General features: G+C 36.1%; 1 protein-coding gene across 1 annotated transcript in view; it reads right to left on the reverse strand.

Moving 5' to 3' along the window:
- The window catches only part of LOC140238719 (phospholipid scramblase 1-like), a 39,060-nt gene extending 29,374 nt beyond the window's left edge, over positions 1-9,686 (reverse strand). The window contains exons 1-2 of the mRNA XM_072318615.1: positions 9,654-9,686; positions 176-414 (exon numbers count right to left, since the gene is read on the reverse strand). Coding sequence (XP_072174716.1) covers positions 176-386 — 211 coding nt within the window. The 5' untranslated portion in view covers positions 387-414; positions 9,654-9,686. The remainder of the gene's footprint in view (positions 1-175; positions 415-9,653) is intronic.
- Positions 9,687-13,535: the final 3,849 nt, after the last annotated feature.

A 13,535-nucleotide genomic window follows, 5' to 3' on the forward strand; every position in this document is an offset into this window, starting at 1 on the left:
AGCACAATCTTATATCACGGAGAGCAACACAAAAGAAAAAACCCAAACAAACAAACAAACAAAACAAAATAAAACCAAACCTCTGTAACTTCCATCTTCTGAAAATTAACAACAACAACAAAAAAAAACCCAAACAAACAAGACAAATTTCCTTCAGTCAACAACCATTTCATACTTTCAAAGAGCTCGATGATCTGATGGACGAGCAGCTGGTCTATCTGGCTTAGGTACTCAAGCCCAGGTGGCACGCCCGTTACGGCTGCGGGTGCTGGCATCCAATTGACTGGCGCCTTTCCGGTTGGTGGCGCCGCAGCAGGCTGAGCGGTCGCTACGGGGTTCATCATGACTTGCTCCGTGGTCGCCGGAGCAGGCGGGGGCTGAGACATGGTCGACGTTACCAAGGCTCGCTAATCCCTGCAAAGAAATTTCCACGTGAGAAATGGAACGCGAACAGTTAGATTATAAACAGAAAATAGATTATCGTCTGAAAGGGAACATCTAGTGAAAATACAAGTTGACTTTTATTGATTCATAACCCTGATCATCACTTATGTGGGCGAAAGAATACTAGCTGAATAATTTATGTGCCATATGCTCTATTTGTAGTATTTCTACTTTTTTTCCTTCAGATTACTAAGATACGCCGACAAAGATCCTCTAAACCAAGAAAACCAAGATTCTGCCGGTAATATTATCCGTCAGTCATTGCTAAAGCACTAATACAATTAACAAAAGACATTATAATGCACCTTTCCCTATCAACACTGAGCATAAACTTGCATATTTCCCTGTAATGTCTTTTGTGAAATCATTACACATGGAAACATCTAAGTACAGACTCCAACGTTATAACATCTAAGTATGAATACAAATACACGTTAAGAAAAATTCTAACTACCTGGTTAAAAATTCAACCAACAATCTGGTTTGATTTTACAGAAGGATTTGTTAAATCAATTTAATCAACCTATGCTGTTTAAATCAATTTTCTGTTATAAAAATTGTGTTATACACTGCAAAAAGTCCGGTGTTAAATAGTGAACATCGAGCTGGTGTTAAATTTTCGGTGCTCATTTATGGTGTTAAATTAACACCTCCGGGTGTCATTTCCAAATTTTAAACTGTTTTTTGAAGAGTTTCTTAATAACTGCACTTCTTGTTGATTTTTGATTTAAACAAGACGATCAAGAATTTTACATTAAAATACTAGATTTTTGAAAAAATGTGAAAATAAATTTAAACCAAAGTAACACCAGCTGGTGTAGTCTCTTATTGAAGCTGGACGGGTGTTAAATCATTGATATTAACACCAACAAATATCAGATCAACACCATGTGGTGTCATTTTTTAATCAACACCAGTACAGTGTCAAAATAACACCAGGTACAGTGTCAAATTAACACCACGAAGTGTCAGGTGAACACTTTTCAACACCATCACAGTGCATTTTTAACACCTGTGGGTGTGGTCCTTTATTGAAGAAGACACCGATGTTTTTACAGTGTACCCAACACTATAACCTGGGTTAAAAACAAATAACACATATACAGCGCACTAACAAAGCCATCGAATGTTGCAATACCGAAAACAAAACAAAACAAAACAATGCCAGTTGACCACTTGAGACACTTAAGACAGTGTTATGCTACAAAAGTATTCACATTTGTTGTTATCTATCAACTTTAGGACCCACTTGGCAATCTATACCAGAAAAAAATAAATTAGTATACAATGCATTCATGCTGTCCACATATTCATCTGGATGCAACAAATTATATGAATTTCCCTTTTACCTCAACCGCCTTCATATTCATAATGTGGAGGGCAATATTCTTCAGATTTATTTTTCGCGCGATGTAAATCTGTATGGATACACATCGCTTGGTAAAACAACAGATTAATGGTATTTGAATTCATGGATGATTAAAAAAAAATAAGATCTTAACACCAATGTTTCCTGTAATTTGGATCTATATTATCTTTTACAGCACATCAGTTATTCTCTTCACTTACAAGTGAAAAATAAATCAGTTGATTCACTGCCGAAATGCATAGAATACAACATGAGACAAATCAGTTTAAACAACTCGCTTTTCAAACCTCCAAGAAAGCCCATTGTTTCGGTGTTTAGGAACAGGAATGTTAGAACTATAGAAAGAGAAAAAATATAGGAATGAGAGTAGAGAGTGGTATGTACATGGATATGCTAATTATATCATCACTGCGTATTTCGTAATCAAACATCTAGTAGGCCTAAACCTTCTGGAGTTTATAAAAAAAAAAAGCTATATAAGTAAGAGATTGAAATATAAAACATGTTTGAAAAGGTACGTACATGTATATAAAATGAACAATGGCACAGCAGAGCTGTGTTCATTGTTGTATAAGAAGTCTGCGAAAGTAAACTACGACAGAAACCCGTCAGGGCTAATTTTAGATAGTCATTATTGTAAAATGAAGGGAAAAAAAAGTATTCAGTGTAGATAATTCTTTCCGACAGTGCAGTCCGGCGAACAATTCATCTTTTGATGCGGACACACACATTAATTGATCTGGTGCAGTATAGTATGCGCATTACAGACGACTTCTTTGCACTATACTGTTAAGCTTCCTAATGGCTCTATTATTTGGAATAGTTTCAATATTTGTTTGTTTGCTTTTTGTTCTTGTTTCATATCAGCAGATACTTCATGAAGGTGACATCCGATAACCATCAGACAAATTTATAGCCCCTGCCAATGGTATATTGGTCCTTGCAATTTTGAGAAATTATACTACAATCTACATCAACCACGGCTATGCTGACATCTCTTCATTCTACTTTTGTAATATGAATGGACATTATTATTAATGTTATATGGAGAGGGACAAGCGAGTTAGTGTATGTTGCTCTGGCTATTAAAGGGATAATTCCATACGATTTTTGAAATAATTTCACATCATGATCGATATCGAAATCAATTGCGCCATGCGTAGATTTGTGGAATTTAAAATTGTGCTCTTGAGCAGAATGTGATGATCAAATACTCTGGAAAACTTAAAAAAAGTAACCCACTGAACAAAGATGACAGAGCTCTCGGGACTAACATAATTCTAGCAATGTAACTCCACTACAATACTACTTGCTGAACAACTTAATCTTTGTAAAGTTTGTTCATGCTTTCTTCTTTTCTTTTCTTTTTTTTTTTTTGCTTCCTTGGGAACAAAGTCATGTGAAGCTGCTATATCGTCATCCTCGTTCATTGTGATTTGTTTTGAATTTTGAATACGTTCTCACCCTTCATCTCAATCACTATTGTATCCAGTATAATGATGACCAATATTTATGTTCAAATACTACAGTCTGAAAATCATCCGGTAGTCTCTTTGAACCCTCAAGGTCCGGCGTCACTGAACAACCCATTGACATTCCACGTATTATCAAAAAGAGGTAATGAAATATTAGGCAATATGGTAGAGTTGACAAATCTAATTGCAAAAAAACCGCATTAAGAGTTTGATGACGTGGGCTGTTTTCTTTTTTTTTTATCAAGACTTTCGTTAGTCATTGTTAGTGTTTCGTAGAATCAGATTTACGTACATATTAGGCTTTTGTAATTCAAATATTATTTTTTTGACTGCAGAATTGCTAAAGGCCTCTCAAATGCTTCAGTGTCAACCGATTCTCAAGCTATCAACGCATGAAAGATTGATATCCTACTTTTCTCGAAATTTTGCGCAAACATTTTTTTCTTATATTCTGTGGAGATGAAATTAGCCCTATCATATCTATGTAATTTTCACCGACATGAAATATGCAGTAAAATTCAGAGTTGGCAGATATTTTAACCCTTGACTTGATAAGCTAAAATGACTAAATTACAATAGTACAAATAATACAAACTGGCACACAAACACTTACACTCACACACACACATACTCTCCATCTTTCTGGAGACTATTCATGATTAATATTCATGTTGATTTGTTACTATTACAATAAAAAAAAAATCTGAAATGTAGAAATGCGTATACGACACAGGAAGGATGACTGCCGTAATAGCGATCAAAACGCTAAATATCCCCTAAAATGTTAATGCTACAACGGTATAGCTTGACCTGGGCCTATACCATATAATCTAAAAAGTGTGAAAACATCAGAACGTTATAAATACTTTGCTGAACTGTAATTTTTTGAAAGGTTATATAATTATGCAGCTTCTCTCGACTTGTATTTGATATACCATTATCAATGCTTTTTGGAAGTGCGACATTAACAAGTTATAGCTGTACACCAAAGTAGACTTCCGATCTAGAGTAGACAAGTAAAATGCGTGTGGAGTTAATAGTTAGTGACAGCGTATTTAAAATGCTATCGACTATTGAGCAGACAGCCTGATTCTCCTCAATTTTATTTTTTTCTCACAATTTTTAAGGTTTTCACTAATTTGACTGCATGAATTCATTAAATTCATATACCTTTGGGGGACAAACTTCCAATAGGCGGTAAATTACACGGTACACCGTATCTGGAATGTGAGGGCGAAAGGCACGATAACCACTCACGAAAGGCATTAGAAATATCACGTGACTCATCTCTTTCTCTCAACATTCCCTTTATTTTGCTCTTCAGACTGACTCCATCCCGACCCCCCCCCCCCCCCACACACACATCAATCACACATCGTCAATGTTATTTACCTTAGGTTCACATCAAATTACAATTTTACTGATTGCGTGAGCACCACACATATTAAACACACATGCAACTTAAAAACCCAACTGCGAAGGGTGTGAAAAGGAAAGCCGTGTGTGCATAATATTATGATGACTAGTTTTCATGTCAATGGAAAATGCCCGCTGGCTGTCTTCCCCTTCAGTTCAGATATTACTATTCACAATGCTGAAGCTGGCAAAGGTATGCAATACGCAGTTCCGAAAAGAAGTTGGAAAAACATAAAAATTGATGTCTATTATCTGCCAGACAAACATTCATACCACGACATACTGTGGGCCTTCCACAGGCACAATGATGACAAACTGAAGAAATACCCTATAATATGTGCCTGTTATACCTGCGTCGTTCTGCTCCAAAAGTCAAACCGCCTTTTCAAAGAGGATGCATGCATGGTTGTTACGAGGAATGGAACGCGTTATGAACAAATATTACCTTTACTATAATTTCCCAATGGAAGTCATACAGTGTACGTACAGTATATGCACAAGGCAAAAGTCCTACTATGGCCTAGAAAGTACACATATCACGTTTCCATGTGAGGTCCACAACTCGCCTTAAAAAAAGGGGGTATACATTCCATTTTATTGTTATACAGACTAACAATAAGATAAAATGGGATGAGTTTGCTCCTTTTAGGAGATTAATCCCCCCCCCCCCAAAAAAAAGATAATCAAATAAACAAACAAATAAACAAACAAAACGCGAAATAGACCAAGTCCACTACAACATCATATGGCTTGGTTTGAATTCTAGCATTTAAAAAGAAAAACCATATCAACTCAGCTGGGCGTGGTGATTATTGTGGTTTCCCTTTTCCTTCAGGGAATTTGAAATAAACATATTTGTATCTTTTGTCACATGTTTGTGTTAAAACGATCATACATTTTAATTCCAATCATAAACACGCAAGAATCGTAAGTGTCCTCTTTGAAGTTAGCACATGATAAAAATAATAATCATAATGGCATCGTAATATTCGAGGACTCTCCATTAATGTTGCTGGGTCCTGGTCACAACAGTACAGTATGTTCAAAAAAAAAAATCAATCAGATTTTCGCATCGATAACACCCAATATAATTATCATTAAAATGTCTAAATGCTACTGCAGGGTCTAGAAACATAATATCTTAGCTCTATTTTGTTGAAAATCCCATTCAGTTTTGTTAAGCGGTAACAGAGAAATGTGGATTGTTGTAAAACATGTCATGAGTCTGATTCTTCCAAGTTTAGCACTTCGATGCTTTTATAATTATGTGAATACAATAGACAGAACTTGGAGCGAAGAGACTCCTGACATCCTTTACAAAACATGTCATTTCTCTTTGACCACTAAAGCAAATTGAATGGGGTTTTCTGTAAGATGTGGGCAATGAGTTATAGTTTCAAACCCTGAATAAATATTTAGATTGATTCACTATTTTTAAGGATATCATTGCTGAGGGTACCGTTGTATTTTTTTTTTGACATACGGTATATCAATCTATCATGTTCAAGGTTATGGAAATACATGCATTTAAAAATCTTTTGCAATATCTTTAATCAGGACAGACACAGTGTACACTGTTACCTCGACATACACCTGGTTTACATACTGACAATACATTGAATTTGCGCGTATATTAAACTCGTATTTCCATCTACTTTTCCCCCAACACGTCTTTGTGTCAATTAATCATTTTACTCTATACCTATATTGCTTATACTGCCTTTGTACACTACCTTTACCTATACTAAGTACACTAACTCTTGCATATATAATAATCTACAGAGCAGATAAAGGAAAGTACGGGACGAACTGTCACATTCTATATTCTCTTGGAATGATTGCTTTGGTGTGAAGTTGACGTCAGACTTGACCATATAAACCATACGCCACTATCAAGGGCTTTGGCGCCTATTGTCACTCATATTATGCAGTCCGTGGTACAAAGGTTGTTTTAATAGTTTGGTGAGACTACTGTGTGTATGTGTGCGTATAATGTGTGCGTGCGTTGGTCTGTGTGAGTTCGTGGTTGCCATACACTGTTGCGAAAAACATCACTGTATGCACTCTACGAAAGTGGATTGCATGCTTTCTACACAAGCCAATGTACACTAAGAAAGAACTTGACGAAAGAAAGAGTGTTATTTCCTTGCTGTCCCCCGTTGATCTCAAATGGTGTTTATGAGCTAGAGAAAAATGTTACTTAATAAGTCTTTATAGTTTTAGCTTTCAACTAATGATAAAAGATAAAAGAGAAGGCTGTGACATATTCTGCACGATAAAACAAAAAGGAGATAATGTGTAATGCGGGTTTATGTTGTGCCAGTAATTTTACAAGAGGGTCATAACATAAATGTATGCATGCTGGTATGTATAAACATGTGTGCACGTACAAACTGTGTTTAATGTATGTGTGTGTCTGTGTTTAACGGGGCATCTATGATCTTGTGCGCAAGCAGCTGTTACAACTTCGCCGCGGCGCCAAAATTTAGATGGCAAGGTGAATTCTCTCTTTTTTTCACATGATATTCAGGCACCGCCGTTTCAGTCGTTATGGCAAAATAAACATGATGAATGCGATACCAAAACAAAACCGATGGTATTCCATGGTATTTTTAACCATGAAATATCTATCTGTTATGAGTATAGTGTTGACATGCTAATGTACGTACACGCAATTTGTGGCATATAGGCTATAGGCCCCTAGGCCCTATACCAATATAATGAATGATACATGCCTTTGTGTCTGACCTCACAATAATGTATTGTTTTCCATGCAGTATGTCGCCCTGTATGATCTATCACACTCGCATTAAACCAGACCTATACGCACAGCTACCTTATGTACGTGCAAACCTTGTTATAAACTATTTCACCGTTCACTCCATGTTTGCATTCATTATTCACAATTCCCTCATCTCGACACGGCTATAGATTTAGTCCATGTTTCCTTGCCCCGAATAGCATGGCAAAGCTTGTCTAATTGTAACTTCACAGAAGTCTTGTCACGGAAGTATAAACATTCACAATAAGAGATTGCAAACCAGCTCCAGTTGAAATATTGACTTTGGAAAAAACATAAAAGGACTGCGTCAAGCCATATTGCCTCTTGTGCACCTCCCCGGCGGCCCTTATGACTTTTCTTTTTTATGTCCTCAGTGTAGAAGACAGAGAAAAATGAAAAAGTAATGAAGGTTGATTAGCATTCAAATTCTGACAATGATAAGCATTGCAATAATATTGACACAACTTTTATAGGGAAATGAGGAGAATTAACCAAAGAGAGAGAGAGAGCGACTATATACAGTATTATATGACTATAATATCGTGACTATAGCGACTATAAATGCTGCCCATAATGTTTGTCATGGCACCGACTTGTAGAGAGCAATGCAAATCCTTACCGTTGTAGGACTCCAATGATTGACATTTTAAGTGTATGTACACTGTATACTGTATGGACTGACTGGAATTACAGTGCAATAATCAGCTTGTTCAAGCTGACATTTGGTAGCCAGTGGAGTATATAAAGTAGGGCAAAATCGGTAGGTTTTTAGATTTTCAACTTACAATGTACATGTACACCAATTAATCAAATTCTAAACTGTTGGTAAGAAATGGTGTTAGATCCGACTAGTCGAAATCAGGTGTGCAGATTGGATGGCGAATCTCCATTTGACGAAAACCGTCACTAATTCCCTCTCATTTGAAGTGAAAACTCAAAAAAAAAAAAAAAATCACCTGCACAATTTTCATCAAATTTTGCGTCGTATTCAGGTATTGAAATAAGATGGATGTAAATAGTAAAAGTATAGAAGGGAAAGAGTTCAATTGTCTCCTAAGACAAGAAACATTTAATTTGACCCAATCAGGTTGCGAGTTGATGACATCATCGACTCATCTAGCGGCATAATATGCGACAAATTTACTGTTTGATGAAAAAGTATATTATATTTATGTAAAATTTTACAAAATACAGTTCTTATAAAGCCCCTCGACTAAGGCAGACCTTTTCTTGACTTCTTCAAATTATACTTATTGAGCTGACATCCTGTGAGTGATGAAATATAGTAATTTTAGGACATAGAATTAGAATTTATTTGGAGAACTAACATGGAGTGTAATATTTCAGAGATACAAATGCTATTTCAAACATACAAAAGATTATACAGTCCGGTTATTGTTTGAAGAGTAAACCTCAACCCTACATCTTATTTGCATTCATGCAGGAATCAGATTAATGTTAAATGAATATACAAAGTTAAAAAATTAGAAATACATTGTAAGGACAATCCTCTGGTTTTACATTCTTCAAATAATGTTTTGATATGCAAATCATATTACATTTGACGAGGAGATGCTGATAGATGAAGTGTTTCAGTTCAAAGTGATGTGTCTACATCACAATGTCTGTTATTGCAGTCTGGAATGATAGTAACCCTCTACTACGAAGCGATGTTGATAATGTCAATCGCAGTTTTTACGTCAAGGGGAAGTCCGATAATATTACGCAATCCACAACATCAAAACACGCATTCTCTGTTCACAAGGGAGGTTTTCTCTATAATTCCACCGCCCTAAACATGCTAAATGCATTAGTTCTAAAATCTAAAACAGTGCAAAGCTGAGCTGAGCATACGCCTATGTATATAATACAACATCGTTACATAAAATGCACTTTCACAGGTCCCCACGCCTGAGAATCTTTCATTACGTAATCAATGTAGCTGGAATGCTTTCAACAACAGATAGTACTACACGCTATAACGATGTCATCACCTTTGTAACCAGTGTTGTTCTGAGCCGCACCTTTACCTTCTGCTAGGACTTTTTGCATAAATGCTTGTACTGTCATGCCAACTTGGCTGGACAAAAAGAGGATCATAAAACACTTTCCAGAGAGTATGACCAATCATTGCAAGTAAGATATTCAGTAAAATCTGTTTTCTTACCTGCAACAATGAAGAAAATAACACCGTATAGGCCTACTCCGCAGAAAACAGGATACAAGTGAATGAACGTACACGACGATTATAGTGTGTGTACGCAATGCAGGCTTGTGTGTATGTGTGTGTCGCCACGGTGAGTGCGTAAACGATAGTCTGTCCCGCAGCTTCCCTGGAAAGAGTGAAGGTGTGACTACGGTGGTACCAGTCAACAGTATTTTACATAACAATCGCCGTAGCTTTGTGTGTATCGCTTGGCTGTGTTTGCGTGTAACACTATAGAGGATTCATTTTTATGTGTTCACATGACAAATAACCCAGGGCGTGCCAGCCAATAGATGGGTGTAGAATCATGCTTTGAATAATATTGGGAGTCATCCGTACGAGTAGTAATAGTTCATTGTACGTTTGAGAAAGAAGAACGCGTAATACAGTAGTCTCCGGATAATGGGTACCGCTTTATCGGGTACTTGGTAGACCCTATACTTGACGTTCAGACTGAACAAACTATTCCGATGAATGTTATACTTTAAAAAGCTAAATAATAGCTCTCTCATGCCAGTAGGAACTGTCGATTATTGCTTTTAAGATGTACTCGTTTCCATAAGAAATTTTGGGTGAAATAACGCTGTGAGAACACGGTTTCCGTTGGCTCACAACAAAAGTATGAAATATTAGCCGAAAAGGTTTGCCTGAAGTCTGCAATCTCAGAGCTTACCCCATCGTGGTTTCTACGAGATTTTTCATAATCGATTAATCATTGTTTTTATTGATAAACAAATACATATTTGTATATACATATATATATATATATATATATATATATATATATATATATATATATATATATTTGTTTTAATACAATGTATATGAGATTAAAACCATTTTAGGTTTTAATCTCATATATTAAAACAAAAAAGAGATAATTTCATAGAGCTGAAAGGAAACCCAAACCCAAAGATAAAATGTGGATTGGGTGAAAGCAGCAACATTTATTGTGGAACACATCAGTGAAAGTTTGAGGAAAATCGGATAATCGATACAAAAGTTATGAACTTTTTAAGTTTTTGGTGTTAGGACCGCTGGATGAGGAGACTACTTGAGGTTATGGCGTCATATGTGTGGACAACAATATAAAGAAAATGTAAAGGGAATTCCACACACAAAAATAAATCATGAAAATTATACATTCCATCAGCTTGATACTGGCAGTTAAGGGTAGCAAAAATTTCCTCTGCTTTCTGAAAGCAGTTAGTCAAGTGCTCTTTCATTGCGCAAGAAAAGTGATTGTTTGTTTGTGGAATTCCTTTTATAACCGATTATTTTCTGTATGATATCATTCTTTGAAACAAAACCCAAAGAGCAATGTGGATTGAGTGAAAGCAGCAACATTAGTAGAACACATCAGTGAAAGTTTGAGGAAAATCGGACAATCGGTGCAACAGTTATTTTTAGGGTTTTTTTGTAATCACTGGATGAGGAGACTAATAGAGATCATGACGTCATGTGTGGACAGGCAACAATATAAAGAAAATATAAAGAGAATTCCATAAAAATTATTGTTTCACTAAAATTATAGATTCCATCAACTTGAAAGTGACATAAGTTAAGGGTATTAATTATTTTCCCTGCTTTCTGAAAGCAGCAGTCTTTAGATTGTTGTCCACACATGATGTCATAAACTCAAGTAGTCTACTTGTCCATTGGTTCCAACATCAAAACTTCATACTAGTAACTTCTGCATCGACTGTAAGATTTTCCTCAAACGGTCACTGATGTGTTCTACTAATGTTGCTGCTTCCACTCAATCCATATTTCCCTTCTGGTTTTGGTTTCCTTTAACGAGCAGGGCTTCCCTGTAGAGTAAAATTCGTGTACTTCGACCGAGATTATTCTTGACTTACTTTTGCTCTCGAAACACTCCGAACAACTAATCATCTTACCAAATCGCGTCAGCCAGCAAGATTCTTGGTAGAACATTTCGATGTATTGGAAGTAACTTCCAATTGATTGAAGATGAATTTTGAGCCCTTCCGAGATTCGAACTACGTTTTGGTTTTAAATGATAATCAAGTAGGCATTTCGGTCCAATGAGTAGAAATTTTCCAGATACTGATCCATTTTCATAGTTCCCTGCCGAAAATCGTTGAAATGGGTGTATAAAAGCATACCCATTCTGAAAAAACCCTTGAGGTGTCGAGAGGAGATAGAACCCTTACTTTCACTTTATAACTTGGTTATCTGTCACCAATTTTAGTCACATAAATGAAACATGCTCTCCGTATATCTGGTAAATGGCTTAATTGGGGGTAAAAGAATGGCTCTGTCCGACACTACCCAATAATACGGAGACTACTGCATAATAATTTGGAAATTTTCAGTCCATACTCTTCGTGTTTTTAATGGATGAATAAACAAAACAATTATATCAGAGAACCTAACCATTAATGGTTCAATGTTTCCTAGAAATTGCGTGACGATATTTATCCTTAATTGTTATTCCTAACCACTTTTGTGGCAAATTCGTCCGACTTGAGGGACAAAACGTAAATGATGGCAGGAAAACGGATGGTATAGTATTGATGGAGATGAGGACTGGACTTTTTGCGAGATACCAAGAAACCACTCATTAAATGGTATTGATCATACCATTTTAAGAGGAGTTCAAAGTTTTTTTTAATGAAATTTGGTTTTGGAATTGCTGAAACATCCAAAAACAAAGTAAAACAAAATGATAATAAAAGGTGGGTACCAGCTTTTAGGATTGCCTTGGTTTGGATATCTGTGTGATCAGCCATTTCAGAACCAATTTTCATCAAATAAACATTTAATTCCTCTTGAAATTACATGCTCTTTCACATTTCATAAAAGGTTTCTCATTATCTCAACTAAAAATGTTAGAAACCTGAAGTTAGGTGTCCACCAAAACTATACGATCCCTTTAAAAGGCTCAGTAAAGAGGAAATATAATGTACAATGGGATCACAAGACTGGTTTCTTTGACAATCATAACAGAATCCATCACGCCGCATTGATACAAACCGTGCAAATTAGGCGTTCAGTCCAAGGTAGTTATGGGTGTTGGACTAAATCTATCATAATTATGTATTTAATGTGCTGCATTGTTTGATATAGGCCTACTGGGTGATTTTCAATGAAGGGTTGTAAATAGCAAAACGAGTATAACTGTATTCTTGTTAATATGAGATATTTGTTGATGACGCTGCTAAAAAAAAAAAAAAAACAGAGATCATGATAAGAAAATATGGGCGCAGTTAAGTAAATCATAACGATATATCTTCAAAAATATTCCTTGTTACGTAATCAAGTGAGGTATCCCTGGAAAGGTTTCAATCTGCTTTCGCTGAAAATGAACTTTACTTTAAAATTCCTTTTAGTTGAAATGGCGTATATCTAGCCTGTTTTGTGACCAAACTTTAAGTACAAGCATTGTGAAGATTTTTTACAATAATATCAAATACGATGTATAGTCGATAAACTTCCCTTTCACACGAAAGAGAGCGATCTTAAACAACGTGTTAAATGTTGTTGTTGTTATAACACTATTCCTATTCACTCATTTCATAATATGAAACAAGCTCGTCTGTTCTGAAAACGGATATTTGTACCAGAGCTGGACACTGGTGTTTCGTTTGAGCCATTTAAAATGCTTTAAATGAAAAATTTTGTTCTGAAAAAAGAAAGAAAGAAATAGTGTTCCGATATAAACGGAAACAAAAACTCCATTTTGAATAGTAAGTGCCCGATCGGGCCATCATTACATCCTCTATGGAAATTGGTGGCCCGACATCAATATTTGGTGGTCCCGGGTCACCACTTATGTAGAGCCCTCAGTGGCGGACCCAGAGGGGGGGGGGGGGGGGGGGG

Source organism: Diadema setosum, chromosome 15 (genome assembly GCF_964275005.1).
Source record: "Diadema setosum chromosome 15, eeDiaSeto1, whole genome shotgun sequence".
NCBI lineage: Eukaryota > Metazoa > Echinodermata > Echinoidea > Diadematoida > Diadematidae > Diadema > Diadema setosum.